General features: G+C 24.7%; 1 protein-coding gene across 1 annotated transcript; it reads left to right on the top strand.

Moving 5' to 3' along the window:
* The first annotated feature begins 253 nt into the window (after positions 1–253).
* Positions 254–16,712, top strand: LOC145837221 (hydroxysteroid dehydrogenase-like protein 2). The gene is made up of 10 exons (XM_082945011.1): positions 254–345; positions 4,488–4,651; positions 7,179–7,392; positions 7,720–7,937; positions 8,408–8,513; positions 8,614–8,705; positions 11,063–11,133; positions 13,748–13,883; positions 14,717–14,836; positions 16,241–16,712. The coding sequence occupies exons 1-10, from the start codon at positions 335–337 to the stop codon at positions 16,357–16,359; spliced, it is 1,251 nt and encodes a 416-aa protein (XP_082801137.1). The 5' UTR covers positions 254–334; the 3' UTR covers positions 16,360–16,712.

Genomic DNA, 16,712 nt, shown 5'->3' on the forward strand with positions numbered 1-16,712 from the left:
GTTTGTACGTTTAGGTCAGGTAAGTAAGGGGTAGCGTTAGAGTATGGATTTAGATTTTTGGCTAAAATGGATTAGGAATAGCGATATGAGTTTAAAACCTAGTGCACTTTTTGTAGTGTTATGATGTAGTATTGCTATTTCACTGTAGCATAAATAAATACGAGCGTGAAAAACTTCCCTAACTACTTCAATGTTACAAAATGGCTAAAATATATAATAATATACAAATATGTTTAGTATCAAATATTTGTCAATGAACTTTAGACTTAAATTAACCTAGGTTGCAACAGACTTTTCATCTACAAATATATCAGTATATAAAACTAAAAGCACAATGAACACGGGGTTAGTTTTTATTTGTTAAAAATTTAAATTATTAATGTATTTACTGTTAAGTTTAATGAATAACATAATTGTTTATAAATTAAGTTTATTTTTGTAGTTTTGTGCTGTAAGTTTCTATTTATATATAATTTAGTAACTATTAAAGTTACTAGTTTTTGTTTAAAATTACGATAAATCAAATGTAATTTGATTGTGTATTATTTAGAAAACTTTTAAAGGAACTTTTTATTAACTTGTAAACAGTAAAAAAATTAAAAATTAAATGTTTTATTTCAACTCTGCAAGTTTTGATTTTTCACATAAAAGTTGTCTTTTATAATTTGATCTTTAGTTTAGTTGTGAGCGTTCACATTTTTCTTTCTTTCTTTCTTTCTTTCTTTCTAATAAAAGAAGTAAATAATTAATTACAAATAATTTGTAATATATAAGCTATTTTAATTATTAAGTGTTTTATTATTAAGTTTTTATTTGGATGATGTGATTAAGGCCATAGTTAGTCAAGAAAATTTTCTTAGGTTTTTATAAAAAACTTTCAGTGTGAATTATAGTCAGTTTTTGTTTGAATATTAAGTTTAGTTTAAATTTATAAATATTGTAATTATTGTAAAAAGCTTACATTACAAACTGATGGATTGAAAGAAAGAAAAAATGTGAACGCTCACAAGTATGGTCAATGGATTGGTGTGGAGAAAGACCTTTTGGTCATCGAGCCTTACACCATACATTTTATAACATTAATTGATTTTAATTAAAACAATATCAAAGAAACTAAAGATCAATGAAAAATCAATATTATTATTAATTAATAGTTTTTTTCTTTAAAGTATTATTATTTAAATTAACTCAAAACTAAACTATTTTAATTTTCAATTTTCTTAATAATTACCAAAACATCTATCTAATTTTTATCTTTTGAGCTAGAGGCTTTGAGTTTTCATAAAATATTTCTAAAAAAAAGTTGGACTTTAGTAATAAAACTTACAAGGTGGCCATTTTACTTGAAATTTTGAACAGTTTTATGTATAAAATAAAAAAATTTAAAAAAGATAAGAAAAAAATATTACATATAAAAAAACATATTATTTATAGTTTTAGCTTTTATAAAATATATATAAAATAAAATTAACAAAATCATTTAAGTAAATTTTTGTAGTAGAAAAATTATTTAAGTTTAAATTTTTAGTAAAAAAACTTGAAATAAAAAAAAATGTCTGGAGAAAAATTCAAGAATCCTGGAAGAAATTTCTAAAAAACTAGTCGCTTCTCTAATCAAAAATATTATAAAATAAAAATTTTCAAAAAGAAATTGTTTTCCAAAAAAATAGCTGTTTAAAAAATTTTTTTTTATGTTACAATTGCATATACTGTAAAACTTAAGTAAGTTTTAGTAATCTATATAATGTGAATACTTAATAACTAAATTTGTTTAAATATAAAGCAGATTATAAAGAACTATTTTTTACCTTTTTTGAGTAACTTCTATATGAAAGCTATTAAACTAGTCAAATTTGAAGACTTATGTTTTTAAAGTTATTCTTAATATTCTGATAGCTTAAACTAAACTTCAGAAAATAAGATCAAGTTGTAAAAAAAGGTGGACTCCCTAAAGCCTAAATTAAAGGTTTTCTTATTTTTAGGCAAAGAACAAACAATAAAAATCTAGGTCTAGTTTAATATATTTTGGTAAGCTGGAGGGCACAGTAAAAGCCACTAGAATTTTTTTTTACATAGTTGTTTATTTTATCAAGAAGTTGTTTGAAAGTATTGTACTAACTGTAACTTAAAACCAACAGTTTCTCTTCAAAAGTTGTTGTAAAATTTATTTGTGTCAAGTTCTCATTTAAACATATACTTTGGTTTTAGAAATTTACCTACTGAAGCTCACCAATTTTTTTGTTTGTAAGCTGCTAACAATCTAACTAGAAATGGTTTTAATTGGACTGCAACAGTTTTAATGTATTTTTTTTACTTTAACATGATAAAAAAAATGATTTGTAGATTTGTTGTGTTATTTTGTTTGATTTGTGTTGAACAAAATTTTGTTAAAATTAGGTACTATTTTTATTTTAATGTTTCTGGTGAACTTTGAAATTCATAAATAACAAAGTTTTTATACTGTTTTTTTGTAGTACATGACAATTTTGCAATAACATGCTTTTTATAAAGAAATAATGGTTGTTTTCAATGCTAACTGAGTTTGTATATTTTTATTGAGTGATTTAACAGTATAGGTTTTAGCATTTTTTCTTGTTATAATGTTCTAAACTTTTTCTCCATAGTTTGAGTATAAAAGTTTTCATTAATTATTATTTTATATCAAAATATGTCTATATGAGATTATGCTAAGGAGTGTGCCATCAAGAAATTTTATATGTACATTGTTTTTTACACATATAAACATCAGATAGCTTAATTGCTACTAATTGTAAAATGTATCTTTGTAGTTCTAGAAGGAAAATTTATCTACTTCTGTTTTTTACATTAATATTCTTAACACATATTTAACAATTATAACCAAAATAAAATTATAAAACTTTTAGCTGTTAATGTAATAGCTAAAATACAATTATTAAAATAATTAAGTAAGTTATTATTTTAATTATTAAAAAGGTATATGATTCAAAGTATTCTTAAGATAACTTAGTTTACTGGTTTTAGTAATAATTAATAATTTAAGTTATTACTTCATTTTTATGCCAAAATTTTTATAAAATTAATAACCATTTCAAATTATTTTGTATTCATATCAGAAGACATTAGGCTTTTGTAAGTGTAGGTCATTTTTTGTCAAAAAAGTTACACCTGAGCAGAGCAGCAGTTATTTAAAATAAATATAGTAATCAACATGAGTTACTTAAAAAAAAAATCATATTCAATAATTTAGCACTAGTAACTAGTATTTTTATTAAATATGTAGCCTAATTGTAACTCAATGCCACTAGAATTGTTTTTTTAGGTATGTTGTTAGCTTCAAAGTACTTTGCAGGCTACCATAGATTTTTGCTTTAAAAGCTGCAGTTTGTTAACCTTGATTTATACTTATTACTTTATTATTGATTGTTTGCATTACCTTTAAAATTTTAAGTTGCTTGACAGATTACAAAGTTTTGAAAAGAGAACAACTTTCAAAATAAATACTTAGTTGTAAGTTCTAGCTCAGGAGCACATAATTTAAGACAAGAAGGTATTTTGTATAAGTTAATATTGTTTATGGCTATAAATTTATTGGTTTTTCCTTATTACTTTGCCCTTTTTTAATTGGCAAAATGGTTTTGTGTAGCATACTTGATTTGGGAACAGGTCAAATATGCACAAAGAAATTTTTTTGCAGGAAGGGTCACTTTTGAATAAGGGTCATTTTTGTCCAAAGACACTTTAAAACAAAGGGTTATTTTGCAACGGATTTAAAAAAGAAAAAAAGTAGAAGAAAAAATAAGTTACTAACCAATGGTAATGGTCAGGGGTTTTTTGACAGAAAAATAAAAATAACATATGAAAATTATTAAAAAAATACAAGAAAAATGAATAAAAAATAAGAAAATAAAATTAACCAACAGAGGGTAAGGGTTGTGGGTAACAGTGATAGTAAAAAAAATCTAACAAAAATTATTAAAAAAAAAAAATGAAAATTTTTAAAATAGAAAATATAATAAAAATACAAATAAAAAGAAAAAAATTTACCAACCAAGTGTAAAGGTTAGGGGTAGCAGTGAGAGTAAAATCAATATAAATAAAAAATCTAAGTTATTTAAAAAATAAAATACAATTTAAATTTTTTTTTTGTGCAAAAGTGTGCATTTTTGACACCTACCCACTTTATTTATTTCAATAGTTAACTAGCTGAATATTATGCTTATTTTAGTTCTGATAAGTAGTATAAAATTTTTTTTTGTTCAGTAACAAATAATTAAAAATTGTTAATACTTTAAGATACTTATTTTATGCCATAAGTTTTGTTTGTTAAAAAAATACTTAGTTTCTATAATTTTCAATAAAGTTCATAAGACTTACAAATCTATAAATTTGTAGTTTGTTGCAACATTGATAAATTTAAGAAATAAACAATTGAATAAAAAGTAATTCGTAAATTATGTTTAAAACAGTAATTGAAAGAAAAAATCACCAAGTATTTTTAAAAACAGAAAGTTAGCTGGGTATACAATTTTTATTACTGGAGCTAGTAGAGGTATAGGAAAGGCGATAGGTTTGAAAGCTGCTAAGGATGGAGCAAATATTGTAATTGCAGCAAAAACAGCTCAAGCACATCCCAAATTGCCTGGAACAATTTACACTGCTGCAAAAGAAAGTAAGCTTTTTTAATATATAGTATTTTTGTTATGTAGACATTTTATTATATTGAGATTATATAGTTATTCGTCATAACTAAAAAAGATTGCTCAATTTACTGAAATGTAAAGATTTTTTGTTAAGAATTTTTTTTACTCATCATATTAATTAAATACAATTCGTTTTAAAATTAGTGCTAGTTTTACCTAATTATACACTGATAAGCTTGAATTTTCGAATATGTAACACTTTAGTTTTTATTTAGATTTTCATGCATGAATAAGTTTTTAAATCACATTATAGATAAGCAACATTGTTATGTGCAGTTTACTATTTTTTTGAAGAGGTCGCAAGTTTTTGTCACCGAAACCTGGTTGTAAATAACATATTTAATTTGTACATCTTTATTTATATTGATATCGAAAAAAAGCATTTTACAATGTTCTTGCAACTTAAACAAAATAATTATTTAATGAAGTCTAAATCTTTTGCTTGGTTTTTTTAGTAAAATATGTCTTGTTAATTTAGTATTTTAAACAAATTTAGTATTTTTGTTATGTAGACATTTTCATATAAAAACAAATTGTACAGTAATCTTCCTTTATTTTACCAACATATGTTTCTGTGTGTTAACGAATCAATACACTTCGACTGGGTTCTGTAAAAAATAATTAATGTAATGAAAGAATAGAAGCATAGAATAAAGTAGGTGTATACATGTTTTCATTAAAATAAAATAGAGTAATTTCTAGAGATTTTTACAGGTTAAAAGTTAATAATAGGTAAAAGACTTAATGTTAAATCCGACTGTTATAAAACTATATAATATTTATAATTATTAGTATAATTTTCTTATATTGAGACAAAATAAAACATTTTCCAATATTCTTGCAACTTAAACAAAATGATTATTTAATGCGATCTAAATATATTGCTTGGTAATTTCAAAAGTTTTTTCTATTAAAATATATCTTGTTAAACTATAACTTAAGTTTTATTAGAGTTTTTTGAGTTTACATGAAATTTTAATTAATATATATATTTTTTTGATTTATTGGATATTTTTCTGTAAATTTTTTAGTGTTTAGGTTGAGCGTATTTTTACATTATACTGTTAGTGCTAAATGAATTATTGGAAAGATTTTTAACAGTTTTGAATAGCTTATATTTTTATTTAAATATAACTTAAGTGACAAAAACGATTTTTAGAAGATTCTGGTTTTAAAATTGGGCTATAGGCAGCAGAGAATTTCTTGTGTTCTAGAATGTTTATAAAAATAAAAAAGCAGTAGATGCTTTTACTAAAGTCTCATGTATAAGTTTAGTAAAAATTAAAAAAGCTTTGAATTCACGTTAAAAAAAATATATATAACACACTTTTACACTTGAACTTGACATTTTACAAGTAAAAAAAGACCGTATGCTTACTATAAGTAGTTATTTAAAACTTATGCAAAATTACTTCAATAAAAAAATACAATCTGCTCTTTAAGGTGAATCTGTTGCCCCTCAAAAATGAAAATTTGGTAGTATAGGTTAGTCTAACTTTATGTGCGTGGTAAAACGCTTGAAAACGCAATACAAAAAAAAGTTAGCTTCCTAGCTTTTACCATTGTCACGCTATTTACATTTTTCTGAAAACAACCCTTATGTAAATTGTATGGGACCTTAAAATTAAGACCTTTGAGTTTTTGGCTGAATTTTTTTTACGTTTAGCAATCATCACAAAAACTTATTCTACGCGTTTTCAAACCATTTGAAGAAAGTTTCATCGAGGTATTTTCAATTTTTCCGTATTTTTTTATCATTTTTTTGTTATTTTTAAGTTTTTTTTGAAGAAACCAAGAAATTCCTCCAAGAAACTTTCTTCAAATTGTCTGAAAACAGTGATAAAAGCTAGGAAGCTAATTATTTGTATTGTTTTTTCAAGTGATTTGCCACTCACAAATAGTTAGACTAAGCTTAACTCCAAGGTCAGGGTAATAGATGCACCCTACTATTCATTAAACAATGTCTCCAGACTCAGTAGATCAAAATAATAAAAATTTGTATAAACAAATATAAATCTATTGTTTTACAAATAAATGATTACAATTTTTTGATAATATAACCAATAAAAAATTTTTTTTTAGCTATATATCTTTAAAAAAAGTAGAGTTTTAAAACTGTAATAAATTCAAAGGATTTTACACTGTTTTTTTTTTTGTTTAGACTTTTGTTAGTTTTCATTTTATTTTATGTGAAGGATGTATAGAATAAAATGTAAAGTATTTAATATACACTGTTTCATGCTTTTACATGATGACCACTGAAATCAAACCTATTTTGACAACAGTTTTGAGTATTGTATATACATACTAAATATTTATAAAATACAAACATATTAATTCGTGAATAAGTTTTTAAAGTTAAATTATAATTAGTTATTCGTAATTATATTTTTTGCTTTTCAAGTTCATTTTAAAAAGTTCCTAATATTCTATAATGTATAATAAAAAAATATGCCCTTTCTTTAATTGAAACTAAACGTTAATTTCTTCATACAGTCGAGGATGCAGGCGGCAAGTGTCTTCCATGCATTGTTGACATCAGAGACGAGTCTAATGTAAATCAAGCAGTAGAGGAGGCAGTAAAAACGTTCGGCGGTATTGACATGCTCGTCAACAATGCCAGTGCTATTAGCTTGACAGGTACCTTGGCCACTCCTATGAAGAAATACGATCTCATGAATCAAGTAAACGCGCGGGGAACTTACCTATGGTAGACTCAGTGTTCTTTGTAAAATTTCAGCAGTTTTTAATTTATTTTTAAAGAATTGTTTAAAAAGTAGTTTTAAGTAGTTAATATTTAGTTACTTGTATAAAAATGTTCTTTATCATTCAGAAGTTTTATCTTGAATAAAAGTTACTTTTATCTATACATATCTAACAATGGTTTTAAATACACTTTTATAACATTACACTATAATAAAGATTAATTTGAGAACTCTAATTTTTATTTTTAGAATCAAAAGTATATATTAATAAAATAATATTAACTTCACTTACAAAAAAGTTATAGTGGTTTAAAATAATTTGCACAAAACAGTTCAAGAGCCTGCCTCCCACACCTGATTGAATCAAAGAAATTAGGAAAGCAGCCACACATTCTTAACATTTCTCCTCCTCTTTCAATGAAACCAATCTGGTTCAAGAACCATACAGCTTATACCATAGCAAAGTATGGTATGAGTATGTGTGTGCTCGGTATGAGTCCTGAGCTTCAAGAAAATGGCATTGCTGTTAATGCCCTCTGGCCTCGAACAGGTAAAATAAGCGTCTATTTTTTAAATATACAAAAATAGTTTCTGTACTTTTACTATTTTAACTTTTTACAAAGCTTGGTTGTTAGAATATTATTCTATTTTTATTTTATAGGTATGAGCAAACTTTCATTAAAGTAAGACATTATGTCTTAAGATGTAACTTTATTTTTTACACGGTAACGTTTTGTGTTTCTTTGAACTGTAGGTTTTGAAAATATATAATGTTAAACTAACTCAACTTTTGGAGTTTATGATGACAATAAACAAAGAATTTAGTTTAACGAGAGGTTTTGATAATAACAAAAAAGTCTACATTATATCATATTAATTATTACGCTTATTTTTAAGCTCACCTTGAAAGTATACAAGTTCTTGATTTTATTTTAAACTTAAACTTTGATAAATATTTTTATGTTTATAAGAGTTATAAATTAACCTAAAAAAATTACCACTTTTTATCTTATTTTGCAGCAATATACACAGCAGCAATGGAAATGTTAGGAGGCGGAAGCGAAGTTGCATCACAGTGCAGAACTGTTGATATAATGGCTGATTCAGCTTATGCCGTTTTGTGTAGGTAAGAAACACTATAAGTGATTGATTTTTTTTTAAATTTTATTATATTTGGTAATAATAATATTTATTGGTTTACAAATTTACTCATTTAACATATTAAGGGGAATAGAGGCTACTGGTAATTTCTACATAGATGATAATGTGTTAAAAGAGGAAGGTGTCACTGAGTTTGACCAATATGCAGTAGAACCAGGTTTATTTTAAAATGTTTCGTTAGTTTGCAAACATGATTATTTTATTATTTTTTTAATTTTCTTTGTTATGAGCTATTTTTTAACCGAATTTGTTATTAAAGGATATATGAATATATAATAATGTGATTATATAAACTTCTACAGAGCCCACTTGAAGGGCTTTTAAATAATTTATGCAGAAAATTCTAGTTTTAAATAACAGAACTTATGTTTCATAAAAACAATTAAATTGTTTTTAATTATCAGCTGTAGATTTGAAATAAATTGCACTGTGCTATAGCAAATGGTAATTACGCTGTATGAAGACTTTGCTTAAAAGAATGAACTGCCGTTATGTGTGCGTTGAAAAATTAGGGTTGCTTGAATAAGAGGAGCAAGTTCATATCGTCTGGTCAACACATGAAAAAGCTTCTTTTTAAATTCAATAAATTTCAAAGTATTTATATAATGTTATGGTCACTTATTTGTAGTTTTGTGAATTTTGGCTGTTTGTTTAGAAATAAGTTTAATTTTTGAATTGAGATTTGTCCTCTAAAAAAATTATAGTTACTTCACAGTGTTTTTTGTTTTTTATATACCATTTGCAACTTAATATCAATAGATTATTCATTTTGTTTTTTTATATTTTATTACACAAAGCTTTTCAAAACCATACAAGATTTCTTTGTCAAGTGATAAATTTTAAATGAAATTTGAAATTTTTTTTTTTGTTAAGTGAATAGCTTAAAAAATAACTTTAAATTATGACGTATGAATAAATTAAAATAAATACAAAAATTAGAGATTCAGTAATTAGAACTAAAGGTATGTTTATTAATAGATTGTTAATAATTTTGTATTACCATTTAATGCTACTTGCGTATTTAAGTTAGGTCGCTCTTCCTCAATCAACATTGATTCCAGACTGTAGAGTTCGCTTTTCTTACATCGTTTTAAAACTTTAAAATTTTGAACAATGTCAGAGTTTTGACAGGATATGCAATGAAAAAGATGTTCAAATATTGCGCTGTTTTTATCTGTTCCGCAGTGGTCTGTAATTCGTCGGAATATTTGCCGTGATGTTTCTCCAATGTAAGAGATGCTCTGATCTGCAGAGCAGATATATTTATAAATAACATTTGCGTCAAATACTTCCGAGAATTTACTTTTGTTGCTGAAGTAGTCAGAAACCTTTTTGCTGGTGTAGGCCGGTTTAATATTAATGTTGTGTTTTTGAAATATGGATGCTATTCATTTTTGGAATCTTATTGAACAACTACCAACGTAAACTGTTGTGAAATAAGCGTAGTTTTCGGTTTCTGTTTTCTTTTCATTTTTTGTGTTAATATTTTCATTTTGTTTAAATGTTGAACTGTCGATTATGTGAGCTTCAAGAAATTTGTTGATTTTGGACTCTATAAGGTTTATTGGATACTGATTCTTGAGTAATAACTTTTTAATTTTTGTAAGTTCATCTTTAAATGTGTAAAATTTGAGCATATATTAAGCGCTCTGTTTAGATAAAAGTTTATTAAACCGAGTTTCCAAGATTTAGGACAAATACTAGTATATTGCATTATTAGACCTGTGTCTGTTGGTTTTTGGTACACATTTGTGTGTAGTTGGTTTGATATTTGTTTTACTTCAGTGTCGAGAAACGGTTGTTTTTCGTCAACGGATCTTTCTAAAGTGAATTCTAAGTTTGGGTGTAGAGTGTTCATTTCATGATAGAAGTTTGTTAGTTCAGTTTGGTCTTGTGTGACTACGAATATATCATCTACATACGTTGTGTAGAATACAGGTTTTGTTTTTGAATTTGTTTGTAATTGGTAATTTTCTTTTGATGCTACAAACCAATTGGCTAGGATTGGGGCTGTAGGTTTAAAATAAATTGCACTGTGCTATAGCAAATGGTAATTACTCTGTATGAAGACTTTGCTTAAAAGAATGAAGTGCCGTTATGTGTGCTTTGAAAAAATAGGGTTGCTTGAATAAGAGGAGCAAATTCATATCGTCTGGTCGACCGAAGTATAAATTCAATAAATTTCAAAGTATTTATATAATGTTATGGTCACTTATTTGTAATTTTGTGAATTTTGGCTGTTTGTTTACAAATAAGTTTAATTTTTGCATTGAGATTTGTCCTCTAAAAAAATTCATAGGTACTTCACAGTGTTTTTGTTTTATTGTATAACTTTTGTATTAACGCTAAGCGCAGTGAAATTCAATTTGAACTAAAGCTGAGGATTAGAAACAATTTCGTTGTTTTATGAAACATTTGTACTGTTCTTTTTTTTATTCAAATATTTGCAGTAAACTATATATAAATATACTGTTACACAACTGTGTTATAGTTTAAGAAACAATTACTATTTAGGCAAGCCTCTCATGCTAGACTTTTTCCTTGAAGATTCAGACGTTGAGTTTCAACAACAACTGGATAAACAGGTAAAAAATATGAAATAAAAAGAAGTAAAATATATTAATTTGTTCAAAAAAATTAATTTTCTATAATGAAAAGATTAAAAATGTTTTGTCGTTTTTTGAAGTATACCATTCTAAAGCAATTGTTACAATAGTAATTTAGTAATTTTACTTAATATTAATAAGCATAATGGGTGCATTTACTTACTAAATAAAACAATGCAAATTCTGACTATTAAAGTTGTGATGACATTCAAAATTCGACATTTAAAAGTTTTTTATTTCAAACACTTACATTTAAAATTTTACATTTTGAACTCCGACAATTTAAACTTACTAAGAGTGTTCCACTCTCTTCGACTAAATCGCCTACTTTCTAAGTAAAAATGAAAATAGCCTCACTAATCAAATGAACTTTCAGCTAAATATTTCAAACTTCAATGTATTTTGTACTAGAGGTTTCATTGTTAGAAAACAGTTAAAGATCTATACTTCATATGTTTAAGAACAAATATGCTTTTATTTTTTCAAAAACTCTTTCGTCATACTAAGATTCGCTCAAAGAGCTTGTCAGTGCAAATTGATAGTTCTTATCAAATCGAATAGATTTTAATCGATTCATATCCAATAGATTCTATTTAAATAAGAGCTATATTTTTAAGGCAAAATTTTTTTTCATATCCTCCCACTAACATAACATCTGTAAAAAATAAGTGTTTGTAGTAACTAGAACAATTTTTTATTTGCAATAAGTTTTAAAAAACTGTATAAGCGTCTTGAAAAATAGTATGTACTATAAGATAAAGATATTTTATCAAATTTTTATGTCTATCTAAAAAATAACTAAAAAGTTTTTTTTGAAATTAAGTACAATGTTTCAGAGCTTTTGTTTTTTTTTTTTTTTTTTTTGTGTAACACTCTGGTTTGCTATATGTATTGTACGTACAGTACATACTTAATCGGTCAGACATTTTTCTATGTGCCTTTCATTGTTCATAAATATTTCTAAAGAATTTTGTTCAACACTCTCAAATACTCTCATATTTTCTTTTTAAGTTAGTTTCTAAGCTTCTTTAGGGATTTTGATTCCGTAGAGCTTACCTCATATTTTATAAGCAGCGGAACGCCGTAAGTCATTTAAGTATTGCGTACAAAAACAGATGTTTTGATTTTCCAATGAGCTCTGCCTGTTTTGATCTCTTAGATTTAACGCCTTATAAGGTTGTATCTTAAGTTGAGTTGTCATTAATTGAATTATTTAACACTAAATATCTAAATTAAAATGGTCTGGTCATAGTTTAATAAATCTAATTAAGAATGTCGAAACTTGATTTTTTTATTATTTAAACACCTTTTCGTAATTTGAATTGCAAATTTGGATTTCCAAAATTTAAGTTGTAAAAACTGAAATTGGTATTGTCTAAGTAAGACTATCGAAAATAAAATTTTCATTTTTTTAGTTTTTTGAATTGTGTGTCGTAGCTTTATTTCTCTAAATTTAATTTCTATAATTTTGATTTTTCGAGTTAAAATTGTGGTTTTATTTGTTAATGTTTAAAATGTTAAATTTAAGATTGTTTAATATAAAATACGATTTTTTAAGATTTGAGTTGTTACATCTAAATAGTCTTATTTTGAAATTTAGTGGTTTGAATTGCTAGAATTATTTTCGTAGCGTTTATTTAAATAGGGGTTTCATCTTTTGAAATTGTATGGTAAGAGTTCTGATTGTCGAAAAAATAATTATTGAATTTTAACTTGTACTTGAAATAGTAGTAGTGTAAAATGCTGTATATTTAAATATGATGCAACTTATTAGTCAGAATATTGGTACATATTTTAACTTTAATTGTCTGATTTCGACCGAAGTTATTTTGTATGCTAAATTTTGTGTTTTTGTAAATTTGATTGTTGTAATTTGAAATTTCGTATTTTTATTTGTCGCAATCTAGTTTTTCAGAGTTTGGATAACCTTGATTATTAATAAATTAAGCATCTATAATGTCACAAACGAATATTGAATAAAAAGTTAGCTGCTTTATTAAGACCTACATAAGAAATATAAGAATAAACTTATAATTTTGTAAACAAAATCAAGTTAAACTTAGAAAACTTTTAATACTACAAGTAAAAGAAATAAAAGATTGAGTTAATCATCCAAATTAATTGCCAGAACTGAAACTGTAGGAATTTAATATGTCGAAATTTGAAATCTCGGTGTTTAAAATTTTAATTATGAATTATTGGAAATTATAATGTTATTTAGTTGTAAAAGTTATTTTCTAAAATATTAATTTTATACCTGTTTTCTAAACGTAGTACTTACTATACTAAAATTTGCTTCATTTAGTTGCTTTACAAAAAATAAAGACTCTTAAAGATTTTATATCGATGGATGTTACAATCATAATAAAAACTTAAGTAAATCAGTTTTTTTTTTTGTTGTTGTTCATTTACCGTTTGATAAGTACTTTTTTATTTTAAGCAATTATATGGCTTTAGTAGAAAAAATAAATTTAAGCAAAGTTTTGAATCACATAAATTATCTTTAGGAATTATTTTTTTCTTCTTTCAATTTCATAACTCATTAATAAAAGTATTAATAAATATGAGAAAAATTGCAAAGCTAATTTTTTAGGGCAAGTTGAAAAAAGCAGAAAGTACAGCACCAAGCAAAACTAGTGAAGTAGAAAATATTTTCAATCAAATTAGCTCAATTGTTGACAATAAAATAGTTGAGGATGTAAATGGTGTTTTCAAGTTTCAAGTAGGAGGTAAGAATACAAACTATATTAATAAATTACTAACATAGATTTCACCATAATTTAAAGTATCATAAAATTATCCTTTTTTATTTGCAAAATCCATTTAGTTTTTAAGTATGTTTTAATTGTTTTAAACATTAAAAAACTTTTAAGAGCTATCACTTGATAAAATAAACTAATATGTACCATTAAAAATAAAAAAATTGGTGAAATATTAAATTTAAATGGATTGAATATTTTTAAATACTAGCTTAAGTTTTATTTATAAGTGTGTTACACAGTTCTTAAATTTTAATTTTTTTATGGTTTCACTCTAACAGCTAGATTATAAAAAATAATTTTCTTGTTATAATTCAATATAGTTATTGTATTTGGAACGTTTATACTTTTTATCTAAGATAAAAGAATAGCTTGTTTTAATATATAGTACTTATTAAATAAAATTATTTTAGAACTGACTATTTAAATTAGTATCGTATACAGCCGTAAAACCAGGATCAGAACAAAGTTACAAGTTTCAATATTTCAAAAATATTGTACTTAAGTTTTGAACACATGCTTATAAACAGACTATAAAAATTAAATATAAGACTAAACAACAAATTAAAACACTTTCGTAATATTAAAATATTTTTATCAAAAGTATGGCTGAACAAAATATAAATCTATTCAAACTGTAACGGAAGCTCAGAAAAATTTATTTTTGGTGTTATAATTAAGTTTGATAGTCTGTTTTCAAGTTTCTTATAAGAATTTTCTGTAAAAATTTAAGTTTTTGTTTTATGAATTTATTCATTTTTGTTCTTTGAGCTTTTTAAGTTTTGTAAAAATATCAAAATCAGACATGGAACCTTGGTTTGTCGACTTAAAGAATGGCAATGGAGGTGTCACCAAAAGTTTTTCTGAAAATCATGATGTTACAATGACTTTAAAAGATGGAGATTTTGTTGATCTATTTACTGGTTAGTCATAATTACACTTATAAATAAATATATATAAATATACAATAAAGTTTATTTCAAAATTCAAAATAAAAAAAAGTACTTTATTTTTGCAAAAAAAAACTTTATTAAGTTATTTAATTTAGCTTGAAAACAAATTACCATGAGTTCTAGTTATTATGTTGTTAAACAAAACTGTTCTTTACGTTAGTATTTTCAAATAAATTTTTTCTGTTAGTTATTTTAGTTTACAAGATAATGGTAGATTTATACAATTAGTAAAGTTAAATTAAAGCTAGATCTTATCTACATATTTTAATACGGTTAGATAGTTAAATTCACTATTTTGTTAGAAAATTTTGACCAGTATGTCTTTAGTAAAAAGCCTTGCCATTCGGAAATATATTTCAATATTTAAAACTTTAATCAAATAAAATTTAAGATAGTTTTTATCGCATAATATGGCGCATTAAATGAATTTTTTATCTTTTATTATAACGTTTTTCAAAAGCTTTTAATATTAGTTTAAATCCAATGAGAATGTTCTTGTAGGTCTATAAGTTGCAGTATAAATTTAATAAGCTTTAAAAAATGTCCCCTTAAAATAGGGTAGGCAACTTTGCTAGTCGGCGGGCTAGGTTTACAAAAAAAAGTAACATGCAGGCCAAACTTGATAAAAAAGGGTTAGAGAATTCCTTAGAAAAATTAAACAACTCTATTAAAGAAAATTTGCAATAAAATATTCATTATAAGCACTTAAACGTTCAAAAAAGTAAATTGGGAGCATGTATAAAATAGGGTGGCCACAAAACCTTGAAAAACCTGGAATTTGACAATTTAGGCTATAATACATGGAAAAACCTTGAATTTTAGAAATTTTGCAAAAAACCTGGAATTTCGAACAAAAACTACATAAAAAAACTGGAATTTTAAACAATTTTACATGTTAAGTGGTGACATTTTGATTTGACACGAAAAATCTATCATATAGTAAAAAAGTTTTTGTCATCATCAAAAATTTTTTATTTATTAAAAAACACATTTTAAGTACCTTGACAGTATCTTTTCAATGTTATTATACTACTTAACATAGTTTTTAATCTTAAACTTAACTTTAAACTAAAAATTTATACAAAAACCTTAAAGAAATTTCTCAAAAAGCAGTGGCCACACTAATTAAAGTTTTTGTTAATAAGAAAATCAACTTGATTTGGTTTGTAAAAGATGTTTTCAAGCGAGAAAGTACATTGCTGGTTGGTACTAGGCCGTACCTAACCTAACTCTACCTTATATTGTGTTAGTTAAGTAGAAATACATAATAAATTTAAACTTCCATTAACTTTTGAAAAATAATGATTGTGGAAGCTTATAATTGTGGCATTAATGGTTAATTTGAAGATAATAATATAAATGTTTACTCTATAGGAAAGCTCAATTCAACCGCAGCGTTCATGCAAGGAAAGTTGAAAATAGACGGAAACATGATGATGGCTATGAAGCTTGAAAAACTTATGAATCAAATGAACAAAAAAAGCAAATTATAATTATTTTATGAGAGTTATAAATATTTAAACCTTTTTATAACTAGATTTTATAACTTTAAATAATTTTTTACTAGTAATAACTCTATGTTTTATTCATTCAAAGCACTTTCTACTAATTAAACTCAGATTAATTTTGAACCGTTTTTATAAAGAAATACATTTGAAGCTTTTTTTATTTTATAAATTATTTTAGTAAACGTTATTAATGTAACTAAACTTTCTGTATATCAAACGTTTGAACTATACACTTTACGTTTAGAAAACTGGTTTAGAAAAGTGTTTTTTTTTAGTTTTGTGATTACTTTTAACCAATTTTTTATGCAATAGTTAATTCGTTACTAAATAAATATACA

Source organism: Thalia democratica, chromosome 5 (assembly GCF_965202585.1).
Source record: "Thalia democratica chromosome 5, ktThaDemo2.hap1.1, whole genome shotgun sequence".
In the NCBI taxonomy this organism is placed as follows: domain Eukaryota; kingdom Metazoa; phylum Chordata; class Thaliacea; order Salpida; family Salpidae; genus Thalia; species Thalia democratica.

Coding starts and splice junctions, on each gene's coding strand:
- LOC145837221 (XM_082945011.1), top strand. Junction 8,514..8,613: donor GCTTATGCCGTTTTGTGTAG/GTAAGAAACACT, acceptor TAACATATTAAG/GGGAATAGAGGCTACTGGTA. Junction 8,706..11,062: donor CCAATATGCAGTAGAACCAG/GTTTATTTTAAA, acceptor ATTACTATTTAG/GCAAGCCTCTCATGCTAGAC.